Below are 14,794 nucleotides of genomic sequence, written 5' to 3' on the forward strand. Positions count from 1 at the left end.
GACTGTCATGGGCACCATCCTCTATCTCCCCATCTCACCCCTGTCCCATGTCCTTCACGTACTGTGCCCCATTTGCTCCACTTGGCAAGTGAGGAATAGTCCTGGAAGGTTAAATCACTCGCTTGAGGTTGCAGAGAGCCACCCGGAGCACACCCATTCTCCCCACAACTCACCAGCCTCCCCAGCCCGACACCCCCCTATAGCAGTCTGAGACCCGGGTGTCTGCCGGGGGGGTGGGTAGGCACCCATTTCAGCACCCATAGGTGCTGCCCCCTGAACCCTATTGGGGCCCCCGCATGGCTTCTGCAGCCCTGTTCTTCCCTTGGGATAGAGCCCCTCGGGCCTGTGAGGTCCACCCCCTGGGAGACAAGCAGCTGTACCTTCCTCCTAGATCCTCCCTAAGCTTCTCTGGCTGCCACACTCTCATTCACGTAATCGGGGTCCTCGTTGTCCTCGTCCGGGCTTCCTGCCAGGGACAGAGGCGCTTCCCTCGGGACTTGCTCTGCGGACCAGTGGGCAGATGAGCAGATGTGGTCAGTCGGTTCTTGCAGACATACTCACGCCTGTTCCCCAGCCAGAGGCTCGGCCCGGGCCCCAAGACGCCACAAAACAGCCAGCAGGAAGTGCTACACGGAATGGGGTGCCACTCCCGGCCCTGAGGTTAGCCAGAGATCTGCCCACGGGGGCGGCTGAGGTGTCCGGTCCTCACTTGGCACGAGGCTGCCGAGGCCACTGATGGGCCAGAGGCTTCACTGTGAAGTCAGCTGCAAGGGCTGCACAGGGGAGGCCACCCCGCCTGGCGCCCCCAGGCCAGCCCCCCGACTCTCCCCCTTCCCCACCCCCAACCTGCCAGGCCCGGCTGCTGAAGCTGACTGGCCACGTACCCACGACCCTCCTGGACTCCCGCCACTGCCGGATGGATGCCGAGTTCTGGTAATCCTCGGATCCCTCGTCGCCTGCAGGGAGACACCAGGACAGGAGCTGGCACAGGTGGCGCCGCCACGGCCAGTCCTCAGGCCAGCAAGGCGCCCGGGCTCGGCCCCTCAGGGAAGAAGGGATCCCCTCAGAAAGCTCGGGTCCCCTGGGCCTCCTCCAGGCACTAGAGCGACGCTTTATCCAAAGGCTCTGGAGCTCACGGTGAACCTTCAGGCTTCCGGGCAGGTGGTGCCTTTGAGCCGTGAGGGCTTTGGACTCGGGGTGTAGGCGGGCCTGCCTCCCTGCTTGGCTCCTGGGGCGGCCTCACCTGACTCGGGGTCCTTCTGCTTGCAGATGAGCACGTTCTCATACGAGTTGGCATCGTCATCGTCATCTGCCAGGCAGAGGGGTGAGGGTTGCTCGTGGGCCCTGCCCGGTGGCCCGGCTCTCCCTCCCTCCCTCCCTCTGTCCTGCCTTCCCCTCAGTAGGAGATCTGTCCTGCCAAGCCCCAGCCCTCTGGGTTCCCCACGGGGCCTTCCAAACATTCTCCTGGACAAGATTCTTAGCAGATGCTGGCCTGGCTCCAGCGGCCTCCACCCTGGCCTCCTTCATTGTTTTCCGAGGTCACCCCACATGCACTGGGGAGCAGAGATTAGGGGACAGGGTTGCTCAGGCAGTTGGATAGTTGGAGGGAGAGAGGCCTCTTCTTATTGGCCAACTAGGGCCAGTGAGAGCCGCTGGAGGCAGAGGAGAGCCAGGAACCAGGCCCCGGCTGCTCTGAAAGCAGCACCTTTGGGCAGGGCAGGGGGAACTGAGGCTGGATGGGCCTATGGGAGCCCGGCACCCCTTATCGCCCCTGCGAGCCAAGCTCTAACCACTGCCCCACTCAGCGTCCGTCTGTGTCAAAGGGGCTCCAAGAGATGAGGGCCCTTCCCCTAGTCAGGAGGGGCAGGGGGAAGAAGAGGACCCCCCCACTTCCTGCCCACCATGTGCCCAGCCCCCAGCTCAGTGTAGCCCAGGTGGGAGCCAGGGTGCAGGAGCAGACCTGAGCACCTGTCAGCAGGCCCTGCCCACCCTCGGTCCTCAGTTTCTTCTTCTGTAAAGCAAAGGTTTTAAGGGCCTAAGAAAGATCCCAGCCTCCTCAGCACCCACAGGGCTCAGCGTCTGTCAGCAAGGCTGCCGGGCCCAGGGCCTTCCTCTGAGGTCCCACATGTTCTCAGCAGTTGCTGCCCAGCCCTGACGGGGGCCTGCGTGACGAGGGGCTCAGCCTCCCCTGCTGCCCCTGGCCCCAGCTCCCCTCTGTGGCCCACTGCCCTCTCCCCTCCCTGCCCCCCACACCCCTTCCTTGCTCTGCTCCTGGGCTCCTACCACCCTGCCAGCCTCCGCAGTTTCTCCAGCTCCCCCAGCCAACCAAACCTAGGCCCAGCCAGCCTCCTCCTCCGCAGCCTCCCAACTGCCTCTGGCCTGGGGAGTGTAGCTTAGGAAGCTCACCACCTCCTCCCTCTTCCCCTCCTCCTCTTCCTCCTCACCTGCCCTGGGCTTTTGGAACTGCCCCCAATTGTAGTAGTCTGTGGTGATGGGGTCTCTGGCAAGAAAGCAGACACAGAGCACTGGCTGGACAGGTGTGTGGTTGGGGTGGGGGCATTGTGGGGGGGCAGGGATGAGAGGGCTGCTCCGGCCATCACCCTCCCGGTTCTTTCCTGGTCCCTCTGCCCCTCTTCCCTGGGCCTTGGTTCACCCATCTGTGAGATGAAGAGACATCCCCGAGGCCCTTATCTCTGGGTGATGCAGGATGAGTCCCCCAGACAACCCCTCCTCAGAGCAGGGCCACATCGTCCCTGTCCCCACAAAGCCATGGTCACCTGAGGGGAAGTGATGCTACCGAGCACCTGCTTGGGCCCGTGGTTCTAGGGCAGGAAGCCTTCATGAAGGGGGAAGCCCGGCGGGGAAGGTGGGGGAGGAGGTGGCTGCCCGCAGAAGGCCACTCACATGTAGGCTGAGTCCGATCCGTGTCTGCTTCCTGCAGGAGGAGGCGAGAATTAGGCCTGAGCGCTGGGCTGTGGGCCCCACCGCAGCTCCCACCTCCCGGGATCCCACCCACCTTTGCTGAAGTTCTGGTACCTGGAAGACTCAGAATCTGGAAGAGAGGCCTGCCTGTTGCTTCCTCCCTCCCCTGCCCTCCTTCCAGCCCCAGGGAAGGGCCTTCCAGGTCCCCGGGTTTCCTGCCTTCCCACTTCCCACCTGCTCTCCATCCCTTCCCCTGCTAGGCCCCGCCGGGGCCTCTGGCCCAGCTCCCGCGGCACCCCCAGGCCTCCCCTGCACAGGGGAGTTCCTGTGCCACCGGGTGTTCCCGTCTTGGCACCCCCCCCACCCGCCACCCCCGTGTCTGAGGACCACTCACCCTCCAGGCTGGGGGAGAACCGCAGCAGCTTGTCCTTCCTGCAGGAGAGGGGGATGGGAGGGGCCGAGCAGGGCCCGGTGGGGAAGAGGCTTTGGGGTTTCCGAACCACAGCCCCATGGCCCCCTCGTGGGGCCCTCACAATCCAGCTCTGGGGCTCTGAGGTCCGAGGTGGCAGCAAGGTCTTGGCCTGAGCCTGGCCAGGGGGGGACCCCGGGGCCTTCCTTCCCAACGCCTCCCATGGGGCTGCGACCCCTCTAGGCCTGGGATGGGGGCTTATTCCTACCTTGTTGGTGCCACGTGAAGGTCTTTGTCCAGCAGGGGCCCTGGCCAGGCCTGCCTGACCACTGCAAAGGACAAGGGGCGTTGGCTGGGCCCCAGCCAGCCTGCCAGCACAGTCCCTCACTCGCCCAGATCAGGCCTGGCCACAGTCTCAGAACAATGAGGACACACATGGACACCCCCAACCCAGAGCCCAGTCTCTGGACCCTTCCGTTCAGGGACTCACAAGAATAGGTCCGGGCCACCGCAAAGTTCTGTTGGTTCTCTTCCCTGGAAAAACATGGAGCTGTGCTGAGCCAGGGCCTGGCTTCCCACAGCTCATGAGACAGAGAGATGGAGAGACAGACAGGGACAGGAACAGAGGGGAGAGGAGCCGGACCAAGGCGAGCGTGAGCAGGAGCCGCCACCCCTCTGGGCCTCAGAGCCAGGGCTCCCCGATGCCCCCCATTCTCAGGACTGCTCCCAGCCCTGCCCACCGGGTAGCTGCCCTTCTCACATGGCCCTGGCTGGAACCGGCTGCCCCTATGGCCTCCCCAGGAACCCTGGAGATGGTCCTGAGGGTCTGTGCACAGGGCTGGGGGGGGTGGCCCTCAGATTCTGAGGTGAGGGTGGGGTGGCTCTTCAGAGCCTTCAACCAGATGGTAACTTCAACCCCTCTGGAGATGTTCGAACACAGCCTTTCCTCCCAAGTAACCGGCGAGGTAACCTCAAGGCTTAGCAGACACAGCCAGGTGCCTAGCCATGCCTGCATCCCCTTCTTCCTCTGAAACGGATTTTTATTTAGGCCCATCTAAAAGGCTGAATTTTCCAGCCCCCCTCATGCCTAAGTATGGCTGTGTGCTGAAGTCAGTGAAATGCAAGCCCAGATTGTTCAGATTTCCAGGAAAACTGCTTTTCAGGAGGCACTGCCAACAGGAGTGTGCCCTTCTTGTCCTTGCCTTTCATTCTTACTGCTGCGTGGAACACAGAGATGAGGGCTGGTGCTCTAGCTGTCATTTTGGACCATGAAGTTCCCTCAAGAATGGAAGCCCCCACTAAGGATGGTAGAGTGGATTTCAGCTACACATTAAAGCCCTTTGGGTTCCTCCTCTGGACTAGAAAGGAGACCCGGCCCAGCCTTCCAGGGGCTCCCAGGGGGCTGGGAGTCAGGGTGACCTGATTTGGGAAGGATGCCCTTAATCCACAGGCAGGACTGGACCCAAGTGAAGTGGGGAGAATCCAAGTCTCCCCTCCTGCCTCCTCCCACCCAGGCCATCTCCTTCCCACCATGAGGAGGTTTCACTTCTGGCTGAAACAGCCTATGTTTCTAACACTAGTCAGAGTCCTGGAGTGGGCCAAGAGAGGAGGAGAGAAGAGGGGGAGATACTGAGGAGGCCTGCCTCGGGGCAGGGGCGTGGGGGGCACCAGGGGAGTCCAGTCCCCTCCTCCCCGGTAGAGGCTGTGGGCTGGTGACCCAGAGCACCAAGTGGCCAAAAACCCTGGAAGAGTCCAGCCCCAGCCCCAGGGGTGGGCATGGATGCGGACATTCTGTTTTCAAATTTCATTGTGGTTTTTCAGTTGCAAAAGGAAATGAGAAAGGGTGTGTGCGCGTCTGTACATGAGTTCCTTCCCCCTAGGCATGTACACGGCCAGAGAAGCGCATGCATGAGCAAGAGTGTGGGCACATGTGGGTGTGAATGGGCAAGCCGGCCTGTGTGCGTGTATGCACGCAGGTCCAGAGGCCCCCAGGTGCACCATCAGTCACCTTCCTGCTCAGCCCGAGGACCCCAGTGGCTGCTGGCCTCCTGCCTGGGGTTGTCCTTGGGCCACATCATGGTCTGCAGTGACCAGCACGGCTGACTGTCCCAGGGCTCCTACACAGAGCAGCTCACCGCCCCCAACCCCAAAATGCCTGGATCCTGTGGCTCTGCCTGGGGTCAGTGACCAACCCCCCACCCCAGCCCTGTTTCCTCTCTACTCCTACCTCCCTGCTTCCTACTGCACATATGTCCCTGCTTCCAGCTCGTCTGTGGCTCCCCTGGACCCTCAGGACAAAGGCCCTGGCCTCTCTCCACAGTCAAGGCTCTCCTCCCTCCTCATCCAGCTCATGTTCTTAAGATACACCCCCACAAGCCACCTCATCCCCAGAAGAAAGTGCGCGCCCCAGTCCAATGTCGGCAACTCCCCGCCCTGTTCTCTCTCTGGAATCTCCTTTTGCCTCCTTTCTCTCTTGACATCCTCTCCACCTCCTCCACCAGGCCTTCTCGATCCCCCAAGGACATGCCCACATCCTCCCCAAGCTCTGTCAGCATTTTCCCGGGGAGACTTGCACACAGCTCACTCTGCTTTGTGCCCAGTCTCTGTTCCCCACATTGCCCAGACGGCGGGACTGTCTGTCTTCCCCCAGCACCAGCACTGCAGGCTCCCCCGGGCTGGGGGCAGAGGCAGTGTCTCTGAAGATGCAGGTGGGCAGGCCCCAGAGTGGCGCCTCCTCGTCCCCAAGCCCTCTGGCCAGGCCCGGGCAGCACAAGGACAGCCCCTCGTGTCCCTCCCTCCCTGGACCAATTAGGACCCACTAGAGCCCGGTGTGGAGGAGGTGGGAGTGCAGGGGTGAGGGGAAGGGTGTGTGGACACGCGAGGGGATGCCCACAGCCAGGCCACACGAAGTCACTAGGCCGGGGACCCCAAGGCACTCACAGGCTCCTCTGCTCGTAGATCTTCTCGGACTTCTTCACGGCTGAGAGAACAAGACTAGATTAGCAAGCGTCCCCAGCCAGGGTGTTAACCGAGATCTGAGGCCCCCCTCGTCCTGTCTCCCCTGTGCCCTGGGCAGGCCTCAGATGGGACGTGGGGGCTGGACTGCCAATCACTGTGGGCCACCTGTACTGACAGGGGCTTGCTCACCACCTATCAGGAGAGCAGAGCGTGCAGAAGGTGGATGCTGCAGGCAGCACAGCAACCTCCCTCCCTCGTTTTTCCAGAGCATTCCCCTGCCCCAGACTCACTGTTCCACCAAAACCCAAGTCCCACAGTGCACCAGACCCATTGTCTTCACGGGCAGTTTAGGGGGTTCATCTCTGCCTCGTGAAACTTATCTGACTGCCCTTCAGGCTGCAGCCAGGTCTGGGGACTCTGCCCTCATCCTCTACTGCGCATCCCCCCTTTTTAAAAATTTTATTTATTTGAGGGGGGGGAGGGAGAGAATGAGTGGTGGGGAGGGGCAGAGAAAGAGAGAAGCAGGCTCCACTTGGGGCTCCATCCCAGGACCCCGGGATCGTGACCCGAGCCGAAGGCAGACGCTTCACTGACTGAGACCCCCCAGGACCCCTCTCCACCACACCTTTACCTGGGCGGGAGCAGCGCACGCACAAGCCTGCCACCGTCCCCAGCAGCAGCAGCAAGGCCACCCCGGGCCACAGCAGCTCACTCTCCACATTCATGTCCACTCCTGGCCACTCGTCCTGCAATGCTGCAACGTGGGGCATCCTGTGAGAGCCCGTTGAGTCCCCCAGCCCCACACTGTCGGGTTTCTGATGCCCCTGTCACCTGACAGTCCCACAGCTGAGCCCAGGCCATGGAAGCACCATGGAACCAGGAACAGGTCAGGCTGCACCCGGCCCTGCTCCCCCATCTGACCCCGGCCTGCACTTGACAAGTGCTGGAAGGTTCTGGGGACCCACCAGACAGCACTCTGTGTCTCAAATGTGCCTTTGCTTAATCCACACCACCGCCCTTGCGGGGGAGAGGTTTCACAAATATAGAAACAGGCTGGGGTTCCCAGCTGCAAAGTAGAAAGACAGGATTCAAACTCAGGCCTCCGGACCCTAACTCTGCCTCTACCCACTGTATCCTGTCACCGCCTGTAAACCCAGCTTTGCTCCCTGAGCTCAGTCCATGGCCCCTTCCACACAGGAGCCCTGGTGGCCCCCATGCACCCAAGCCCCTGCCCATGGCCCCCTGGGGAGCTGGGAGTGGGATTTCTGTTCTTTAAACACAGAGGGGGTTCCCGAGGGCCTAAGGGGAAGACGGGTGCTCTGGGCAGAGAGACCTGGTGGGCTGCCCGCGGCTGCTGATGGTGGGATGTGCTGGGGGGGGGGGGGGCTCTGCAGGGTGAGGAGGCTCTGAACCCGCCTGGCACCAGGCCACTGCTGGTCGAGCCATGCTGTGATTGCCAGGCCGTGGCGAAGCCCCAGGCAGCCACACACCAGGGCCTGGTGGGTGTAAGTACAGCCCCCGCGAGAGGGCTCCCAAGGAGAATCACTGCAACTATAGAGACTCGGTCTCCTGGCAGTGGCCGGGGACACGGCTGAGGGCGACAGCGCCTTCCGAGGGGGTCCCCACCTCATGGCAGGCAGGTGGAGCCCACAGCTCCCAGAGCATCCACTCTGCATGTCTCTTTTTCCCGGTTCAGCCACCTGGAAGGAGGGCTTCTCCCCACTTTTCAGCGGCGGAAGGCTCGGCTGGGCTCAGGAGAAGCGGAGCTCTGGGCTGCTCAGCTCCTGTGTTGGGCTCCCCTGAGCCCTCCGCTGCTCCCGGCTGTCCCCTCACTTCTCCCAGTTCCTGAATCCTCACGGCACAACTGGCAAGGCTGAGCAACACTGAGCCTCCATCGGGGCCCTCCTGGAGAAGCCACCTCGCCTTCCCCAAACACTGAGTCAGTAGGAACATGAGAATTCCCCAACCCTATGATGGGATGGTCCCGTCACCCCAGGATGTTGTCCGTGGGCTGTCCCCTGCTCTCGGGGCCTGGGCACTGCCCTCCCCACTTGCACACCCTCCTCTTTCCGCCCACCTCAGCCTCTCCGCTGCGCCTCTAGCCTCAGCCCGAGTGCACTTTAGGCTGAGTGGGGTGGGGAGCATCGGGTGGTGGAGGGAGGACTCCTGCCTGTGCCTTTGAGTCTGTTGGCCTCAGTCTTTTCATCTATACAGTGGGGATCATCCCAGTGCCTTAAAGAACTGCTGGCAGATGATAAGCAGCCTGGCTCACTGTCCGGGCTTCTTGAAGAGTAACCTGCTGCGGGTCAGATTTCTAGCTGCCTGGTTTGGAGAACTGCCTCGTGCCTCCGAGGCCTGCACTTGAGGCCCGGAGCCGGCCCACTGACCTTTGCAGCCGTCCTGGAAAAGTGGTCTTCCCCAGAGGATCCTGGCCACCAGGGAGCCCTCTTGCTTCCTGGGCCCTGCAGTCCTGGGCCAAGAAGCACAGTCGGGGTGCCCCTAGCCTCGCTCTACCCCCATCCACCTGGCGCTGAGTGAGGGAGGGGAGGGGAGCACGAGAACACAGAGTGGGCCTCCACTGTTGAAGCCCTGCATTGCTGACCTCTGGTAGCCCCTTGGAAATGGGGAAATAATGACAGTCATCCCCTAGTTTGTCATGAGGCCCAGCATCGAGATGATGCACGAAAGTGGGGGGGGGGGGGGGGGGAGTCTGTTGGATGACTACTATGCCTTGCCATCATCTGGGTCCCTGTGGAATGGGAAGTGGCAGTGGCAGCCTTTTTGGGGTCAGGAGGAGCAGTGGAGCAACCTTACCAGAGCCCCCCTGCCTGGTCCCCAGGGGCATGCAGATCTGCACCTCCCCCCACCTTGCCTCCACCCCCCCCCCCCCCCGAAGGCTGGAGGGCAGGGTCCCCAGGGAGGGCTGCGCTCTGCCCCAGCCCCTCAGTTGTCACAGACACACCAAATGCCATGTGGGAGATGCCCGGGAGGAGAGGGGGGCCCAGGGAGGCAGGCACTTGATCTGAGTTCACCCAGCTAGCCAGTCAGAGAGCCAGGACCCTGTCTCCGGCTGGGCTGACCCCAAGGGCCCTCCCAGCTCCCCCCCCCCCCCAGCCTTACATCACGTTTTTAAGAACCTCTTTTTAAAAAGAGAGACCAATTTGTTGCACATGCCTGTGGCTGCCCCTGGACTGAGCAGATCTGCCCTCCGGCCTGGCTTTTCTACCTGGTTCAGGGAGCAGGGCAGGCGGTCAGAGGAGGGTTGGGGGTGGAGGCTGAGCCCCGGGGGAGAGGTGGGAGGGCCCCAAGGGGCAGGCAGGGCTGGGTGGGGTGGGGAAGGAGGAGGCCACAGGCCCAGCACTGCAGAGCCAAAATAGCACAAAGGGAAGTGCGCAGTTTTCAGATGAACAAAGTTTGCAGCGGCCAGGCCTGTGGGAAAGCCCTCAGGGCTGGGCCGGGCAAGCCTCAGTGTCCCTCCCGCCCAACTTCCCAGCCCTCCTCGGGCCTGTGTGGGGAAACTGAGGCCTCCCAGGGTCGCAGGGCGGGCTCCGGGGTGGGAGTGGAGTGGGAGGTCCGGTCGGAGCCCTGGGAAGGCCTTCTCGCTGGGCTCTGCTCGGGCGCCGGTTTGCCCATGTCCTCCTGGCCTTGGCCTACGGCCCCGCAGGTCCTGAGCGCTCAGGTGGCCACGGTGGGGGCCCGGCGGCCGGGCCTGGGCAGAGGTGGCGGTGGTGACGGCGGGGGCTGGGGGCAGGGCTGCGGCCGAGGGGCCTGCCGAGCCTCGCGCCTCGACCGCCTCCCACGGCCTCCTGGCAGGGCTGTTATGGTCCCATTTCACGGATGAAGAAACCAAGGCTCCGGGCCCGGCCGCTCACCGGTCTGAGAGGGGCGGCGGGACCACCCCGGGCCCCGGGCCTGTGCAGGGCAGGCCGGGGAGGGCGCCGGCCCGAGTCCGCGGGGTCGGGAGGGGGCCCCGCCGCCCCGGGCGCCAGGGCAGCCCTGCGCCGCACGACGGGAGCCAGGCGGCCGGCCCCTGCCCACCCCGGCGCAGCGGTCCCGCGGGGACCGAGGGCCGCCCCGGGGGCTCACCTGAGGTCGCGGGCGCTCAGCGCGCGCCCCGCATCCCGAGCGGGCCGACGGCGGGCGGACGGCGGCAGCGCAGGGCAGGGCGGCGGCTTCCTGGCCGCGCCTGATTCGCCCGCGGGCTGCGCGGAGCGGGCCGGGGCTCGCGGGGGAAGGGCCGGCGCCGCGGGGCCGCGGGGGGCGGGGCGGGGCTCCACCCGGCAGGCCCGGGGGCGGGGGGGGGGACCCCCGGGCGGACGCGCGCCTCGCGGCTCCACGGCGCGGGGCCCAGGGCGGGCGGCAGGTGCGCGCCCGCAGGAGCAGGACGGGGGGGCCCGCGCCCCCGCCCCGCGCCCGCGCCCCCGCCCCGCGCCCCCGCCCCGCGCCCGCGCCCCCGCCCCGCGCCCCGCCCGCAGCTGCTCTCCCGCCCGCACCCGCAGCAGGCGGCCGGCCCGAGGCCACCAGACCCTGGGGGGCTCCCCGCGGCCGGAAGACCCCAGGGAAACCCACGGGGCGCCAGCCTCGGTCGGCCTGCGCTTCGGGACGCGGGCTTCCTGGGCCAGGGGCCGCTCGGGGCCCCACCACGGGGTTTCTTGGCGGGTCTGTCGGGGTCGGCGGGGGCTCAGCCGCGGGGGGGTGGGCCCCAGCCGCCAGGGGCGCCCGCGGCTGCCACCCGGTGGGCGAGGAGGGGACTGCGCCCGCCGGCGTCGGGGCGGGAGAGCGCGAGCGCCCCGCCGCCGCCGCCGCCGCCGCCGCCGCCGGGAGCTCCCCCAGCCCCGCGCGGGGTCAAGCTGGCGCCTGACTCCCACACCCCACAGACACTCGGTGGTGTCTGTCCGGCAGCACCACACTCCCTTGTTCCACACCGGGCCGTGCCGCATTCGGTTCCCATGGTAACTGGCCCCTTGGATGTCACTTTTCTTACACAGGTGAGAAGACTGGGGGCCCGTGGAAGCTATGCTGGACTCGAACCCAGACTCCAGTCTCCAGTCTTGCCTTCCCAGCACCCACAAGTGCAGGGGGGTCGGTGGGTGAGCGCCAGCACCCGTCCTCGTCAGGACCACCTGCCTCACCCCCCCCCCCCCTTCACACCACTGGGACCCACCAGCGTCGGTTTCCATGGATCCCTGGCCTGTGCACCTGCCGGGGGTTTCCGGCTGGTAGAGAGGGGCGGGGGCTCCACCTGTCCAATGGGAAGTTGCTGTCCCACGCCTGACTTCTTTCTGGGGCCTTGGCAATGGCAGGAGTGACCTCAGACCGCTGGCAGTCTCCAGCACAGTCTGCAGTGGGGCCTAGGAGCCCTCAGACCCTCTCTGAGCCCATTTTCCATCTACAGCAACAGGGGCCAGTCAACCCAAAGACTTTTTGTTATCTGACTGGCAATGGGATGCCATGCCCTTTCTAGGCAATTCTTAAAGTCCTCCAAGGTTCTGTCTTATTCATAAACCACTGAGTTGTGACCCAGAAAATAGGCTTTGAAAAACTAGACGGTTCACACCCAGTTGTATTGTAGTGCACTTAAGGTATAAAAATATTTTATTCTAAAAAGTATTTTAAATAATTCAGCAGTTTGTGTATTATCCATTTTCATGACCATTCAGCCACTTCTAAGTGTGCGATTCAGTAGCATTACATTCACAATGTTGTACAACCATCACCATGATCTATCCCCAAAACTTCTTCATCACTCCTCAGACATTTGGCTTTTCAGTTCAGAGTACCTGCTGTGTGCGTGCACATTTGTAACCCAATCAAGATACCTATGTAGTGATGCAACAGCACCCAAAACTTAACCACAAGTGGAGAATCTTCTGAAGTCACATATACCCTAAAGGTGATGGGAAACTGCATTTTCTTCAGAAAAATCACCTTGTGAAGTGTGTGCAACATTCTAGAAATCCCTGGAGCCTGCCTAGGTCGTCTGCCACCCCCAGCCCCCAAGTCTTAAGGTGCAAAGGAGCCTCCCATCCACCTCTCCTCCCCAGCAACTTCTGACATTTATTCTTCATTGTAATTCAGTACCCAAAGGAACCTAGAGTGTCCTCATTCTTCTCCCTCCCTCCATCTCAGGACCTGCTCATGTTGTTTTGTCCTCTATGTGTATTTCCTGAGATTTTGATTACAGTGCCATGACTGCTAGGGAGGCTAAATGTCATTCTTCTCATTTTGTTTATATTTTGAGGGCATAATTAAAAAAAAATCTAGTGAGCACACTCTTATTAATTTCAAGAGTGTAATGCATGTGAGCAAGACCTCTACCCATTCCAAGGAATCTTGGTGCTATTTACAGCATCTCTGGGCTGCCTGAAAAGCTTCTCATTTCCCTCTCTCCCCATTCCCTTCAGAAAGATAAGCTTCTGGGCTGGAAATGATTTTATTAACATTTACCTTGCCTCCAACAGGTACAGGAAAGGAGTCTCTGTAGTGCCCAAACTGAATACCAAAGAGCCTGCCATTGTGAAATAGTGTGCTTTTATTTATATATTTGGTATTTTACACCTAGAGGGTGGTTACAGGGTGGGGGGAGAGATTAGTAGTAGTAGGTTATAGTTTATTTAGTACAGAGTCTTCATTATTTCAGTTCACGATCATGGAAAAAAAAAAACTGCAAAGCCTCTAAAATGGATTTATAAGCCTGTTAACTTTAGGTAAATATCAAACATCTCACCGTTGTTAGCGACTGGCCAAGAAAACACACGAGACAGAGCAAAGCTCTCACTAAAACGAAGGGCAGACATGGCCAGGCCCAGGCCAGATGCTTCTGAGAAAGCACAAGGAGCCCTACCCAAACACCAGCCACGGAGCAGTCTCCCCGCAGCTCTGGGCTGTTTTGTGGCCCTGCACGCTGGGAAACCGGGCCTGGGGAGAGGGCAAGACAGCCACCTGGACTGCTGTCCTGTACTGAGGATCGCTTACAAAGCCTGGGATCGGACACCCTGTTTGCCTCCCCTCCTGACTTCCCTGAAAGAGCATTGGTGAGAAGTCCACTGGGCAAGACATCCAGAAGTGGCTGGGCTGGGCTGCCTGCCCCATTCTCTACAAGACCAAGAAGCCCCACGGACCACACTGGGCCGTAGCAGGTGCAGTTATCACTTGAAGAATAAACCTTGCAGAGGCCAGCAGCCCCACATGACCCCAGCAGCTATGTGTAATCTGAGAAGAGGACGGAGGGAAACAACAGAGTGTTTAAAGTACTTCTGTGAAAAGAGCCAACTCTAAGGAATAATTTAAAGAAACAAATAGGGGGTCCCTGGCTGGAATGTGTGACTTTTGATCCCGGGGTCATAAGTTCGAGCCCCACATTGGGCGTACAGTTCACTAAAAAACAAAACAAAACAAAACAAAACAAAACAAAAGAAACAAGCAGGCGTTAAGAATCCCCTAGGGCCACAGAGTGCCGGCTCACTGCATGCACTGCCAAGAAATGCCATTTGCAGCGAGTCTCAAGCAGGAGCTGCTTGACACGCTTGCTGGTAACTGGCTCTTCTTGCTCTCAACTGAATTCTTGACCAAGTAACCTCCCTTCAGCAAGAAAGGCTATTCCTCAGATTCTGAATCGAGAGTAGAAGCCAGACAATCCCAGCACCTACCTCCTCACCTCTTCCTTTCTGCCTCCTGCTAAGACCTCCCTAAAGGAATAGGACATTTCAATCAGGATGGGAAGCCCTGGCTTCTGGAAGTTGGCTGTGCAAACTTCTCTCCTGGGACCTGGAGAAACAATCTGGCCCCCGGCAAGATGGCCTCTGAGGCCAGAACATTCTTCGAAACCTGAGCTCCTTATTATGAAAAGGGCCTTAGGTGGCATTCCACTAAATCTGGTTCCTCTAAAACATAGACATGGCCAACAAGCACGAGAAAATGCTCTGCATCACTGGTCATCAGGGAAATACAAATCAAAACCACAATGAGGGATCCCTGGGTGGCGCAGCGGTTTGGCGCCTGCCTTTGGCCCAGGGCACGATCCTGGAGACCCGGGATCGAATCCCACGTCGGGCTCCCGGTGCATGGAGCCTGCTTCTCCCTCTGCCTTTGTCTCTGCCTCTCTCTCTCTCTGTGACTATCCTAAATAAATAAAAATTAAAAAAAAAAAAAAAAAAAAAAAAAAAAAACCACAATGAGATACCGCCTCACACCAGTGAGAATGGTGAACATTAACAAGACAGGAAACCACAAATGTTGGAGAGGATGTGGAGAAAGGGGAACCCTCCCGCACTGTTGGTGGGAATGTGAACTGGTACAGCTACTCTGGAAAACTGTGTGGAGGTTCCCCAAAGAATTAAAAATAGAGCTACCCTAATAACCCAGCAATTGCACTGCTGGGGACTTACTGCAAAGATACAGATGCGGTGAAATGCCGGGACACCTGCACCCCGATGTTTCTAGCAGCAATGTCCACAATAGCCAAACTGTGGAAGGAGCCTCGGTGCCCATCGAAAGATGAATGGA

At 60.8% G+C, this 14,794-nt stretch overlaps 1 protein-coding gene across 11 annotated transcripts in view; it reads right to left on the minus strand.

Moving 5' to 3' along the window:
- Positions 1-10,514, minus strand: part of LAT2 (linker for activation of T cells family member 2) — a 13,828-nt gene extending 3,314 nt beyond the window's left edge. For 2 of the 11 annotated variants that reach the window (XM_072752848.1, XM_072752851.1), the window contains exons 1-12: positions 10,376-10,509; positions 6,915-7,043; positions 6,272-6,311; positions 3,822-3,865; positions 3,600-3,660; positions 3,317-3,354; positions 3,017-3,052; positions 2,905-2,935; positions 2,445-2,500; positions 1,244-1,309; positions 885-956; positions 381-502 (exon numbers count right to left, since the gene is read on the minus strand). In XM_072752848.1, the coding sequence (XP_072608949.1) occupies positions 399-502; positions 885-956; positions 1,244-1,309; positions 2,445-2,500; positions 2,905-2,935; positions 3,017-3,052; positions 3,317-3,354; positions 3,600-3,660; positions 3,822-3,865; positions 6,272-6,311; positions 6,915-7,014 (648 nt within the window). In that variant the 5' untranslated portion in view covers positions 7,015-7,043; positions 10,376-10,509 and the 3' untranslated portion in view covers positions 381-398. Of the gene's footprint in view, positions 1-380; positions 503-884; positions 957-1,243; positions 1,310-2,444; positions 2,501-2,904; positions 2,936-3,016; positions 3,053-3,316; positions 3,355-3,599; positions 3,661-3,821; positions 3,866-6,271; positions 6,312-6,914; positions 7,044-7,254; positions 7,356-7,915; positions 8,343-10,375 lie in introns of those variants that run through there. The other 9 variants (XM_072752857.1, XM_072752856.1, XM_072752849.1 and 6 more) reach the window with 8 other exon arrangements.
- Between the last annotated feature and the right edge of the window lie 4,280 nt (positions 10,515-14,794).

The sequence above is a fragment of the Vulpes vulpes genome, chromosome 3 (assembly GCF_048418805.1).
Source record: "Vulpes vulpes isolate BD-2025 chromosome 3, VulVul3, whole genome shotgun sequence".
NCBI classification, from domain to species: domain Eukaryota; kingdom Metazoa; phylum Chordata; class Mammalia; order Carnivora; family Canidae; genus Vulpes; species Vulpes vulpes.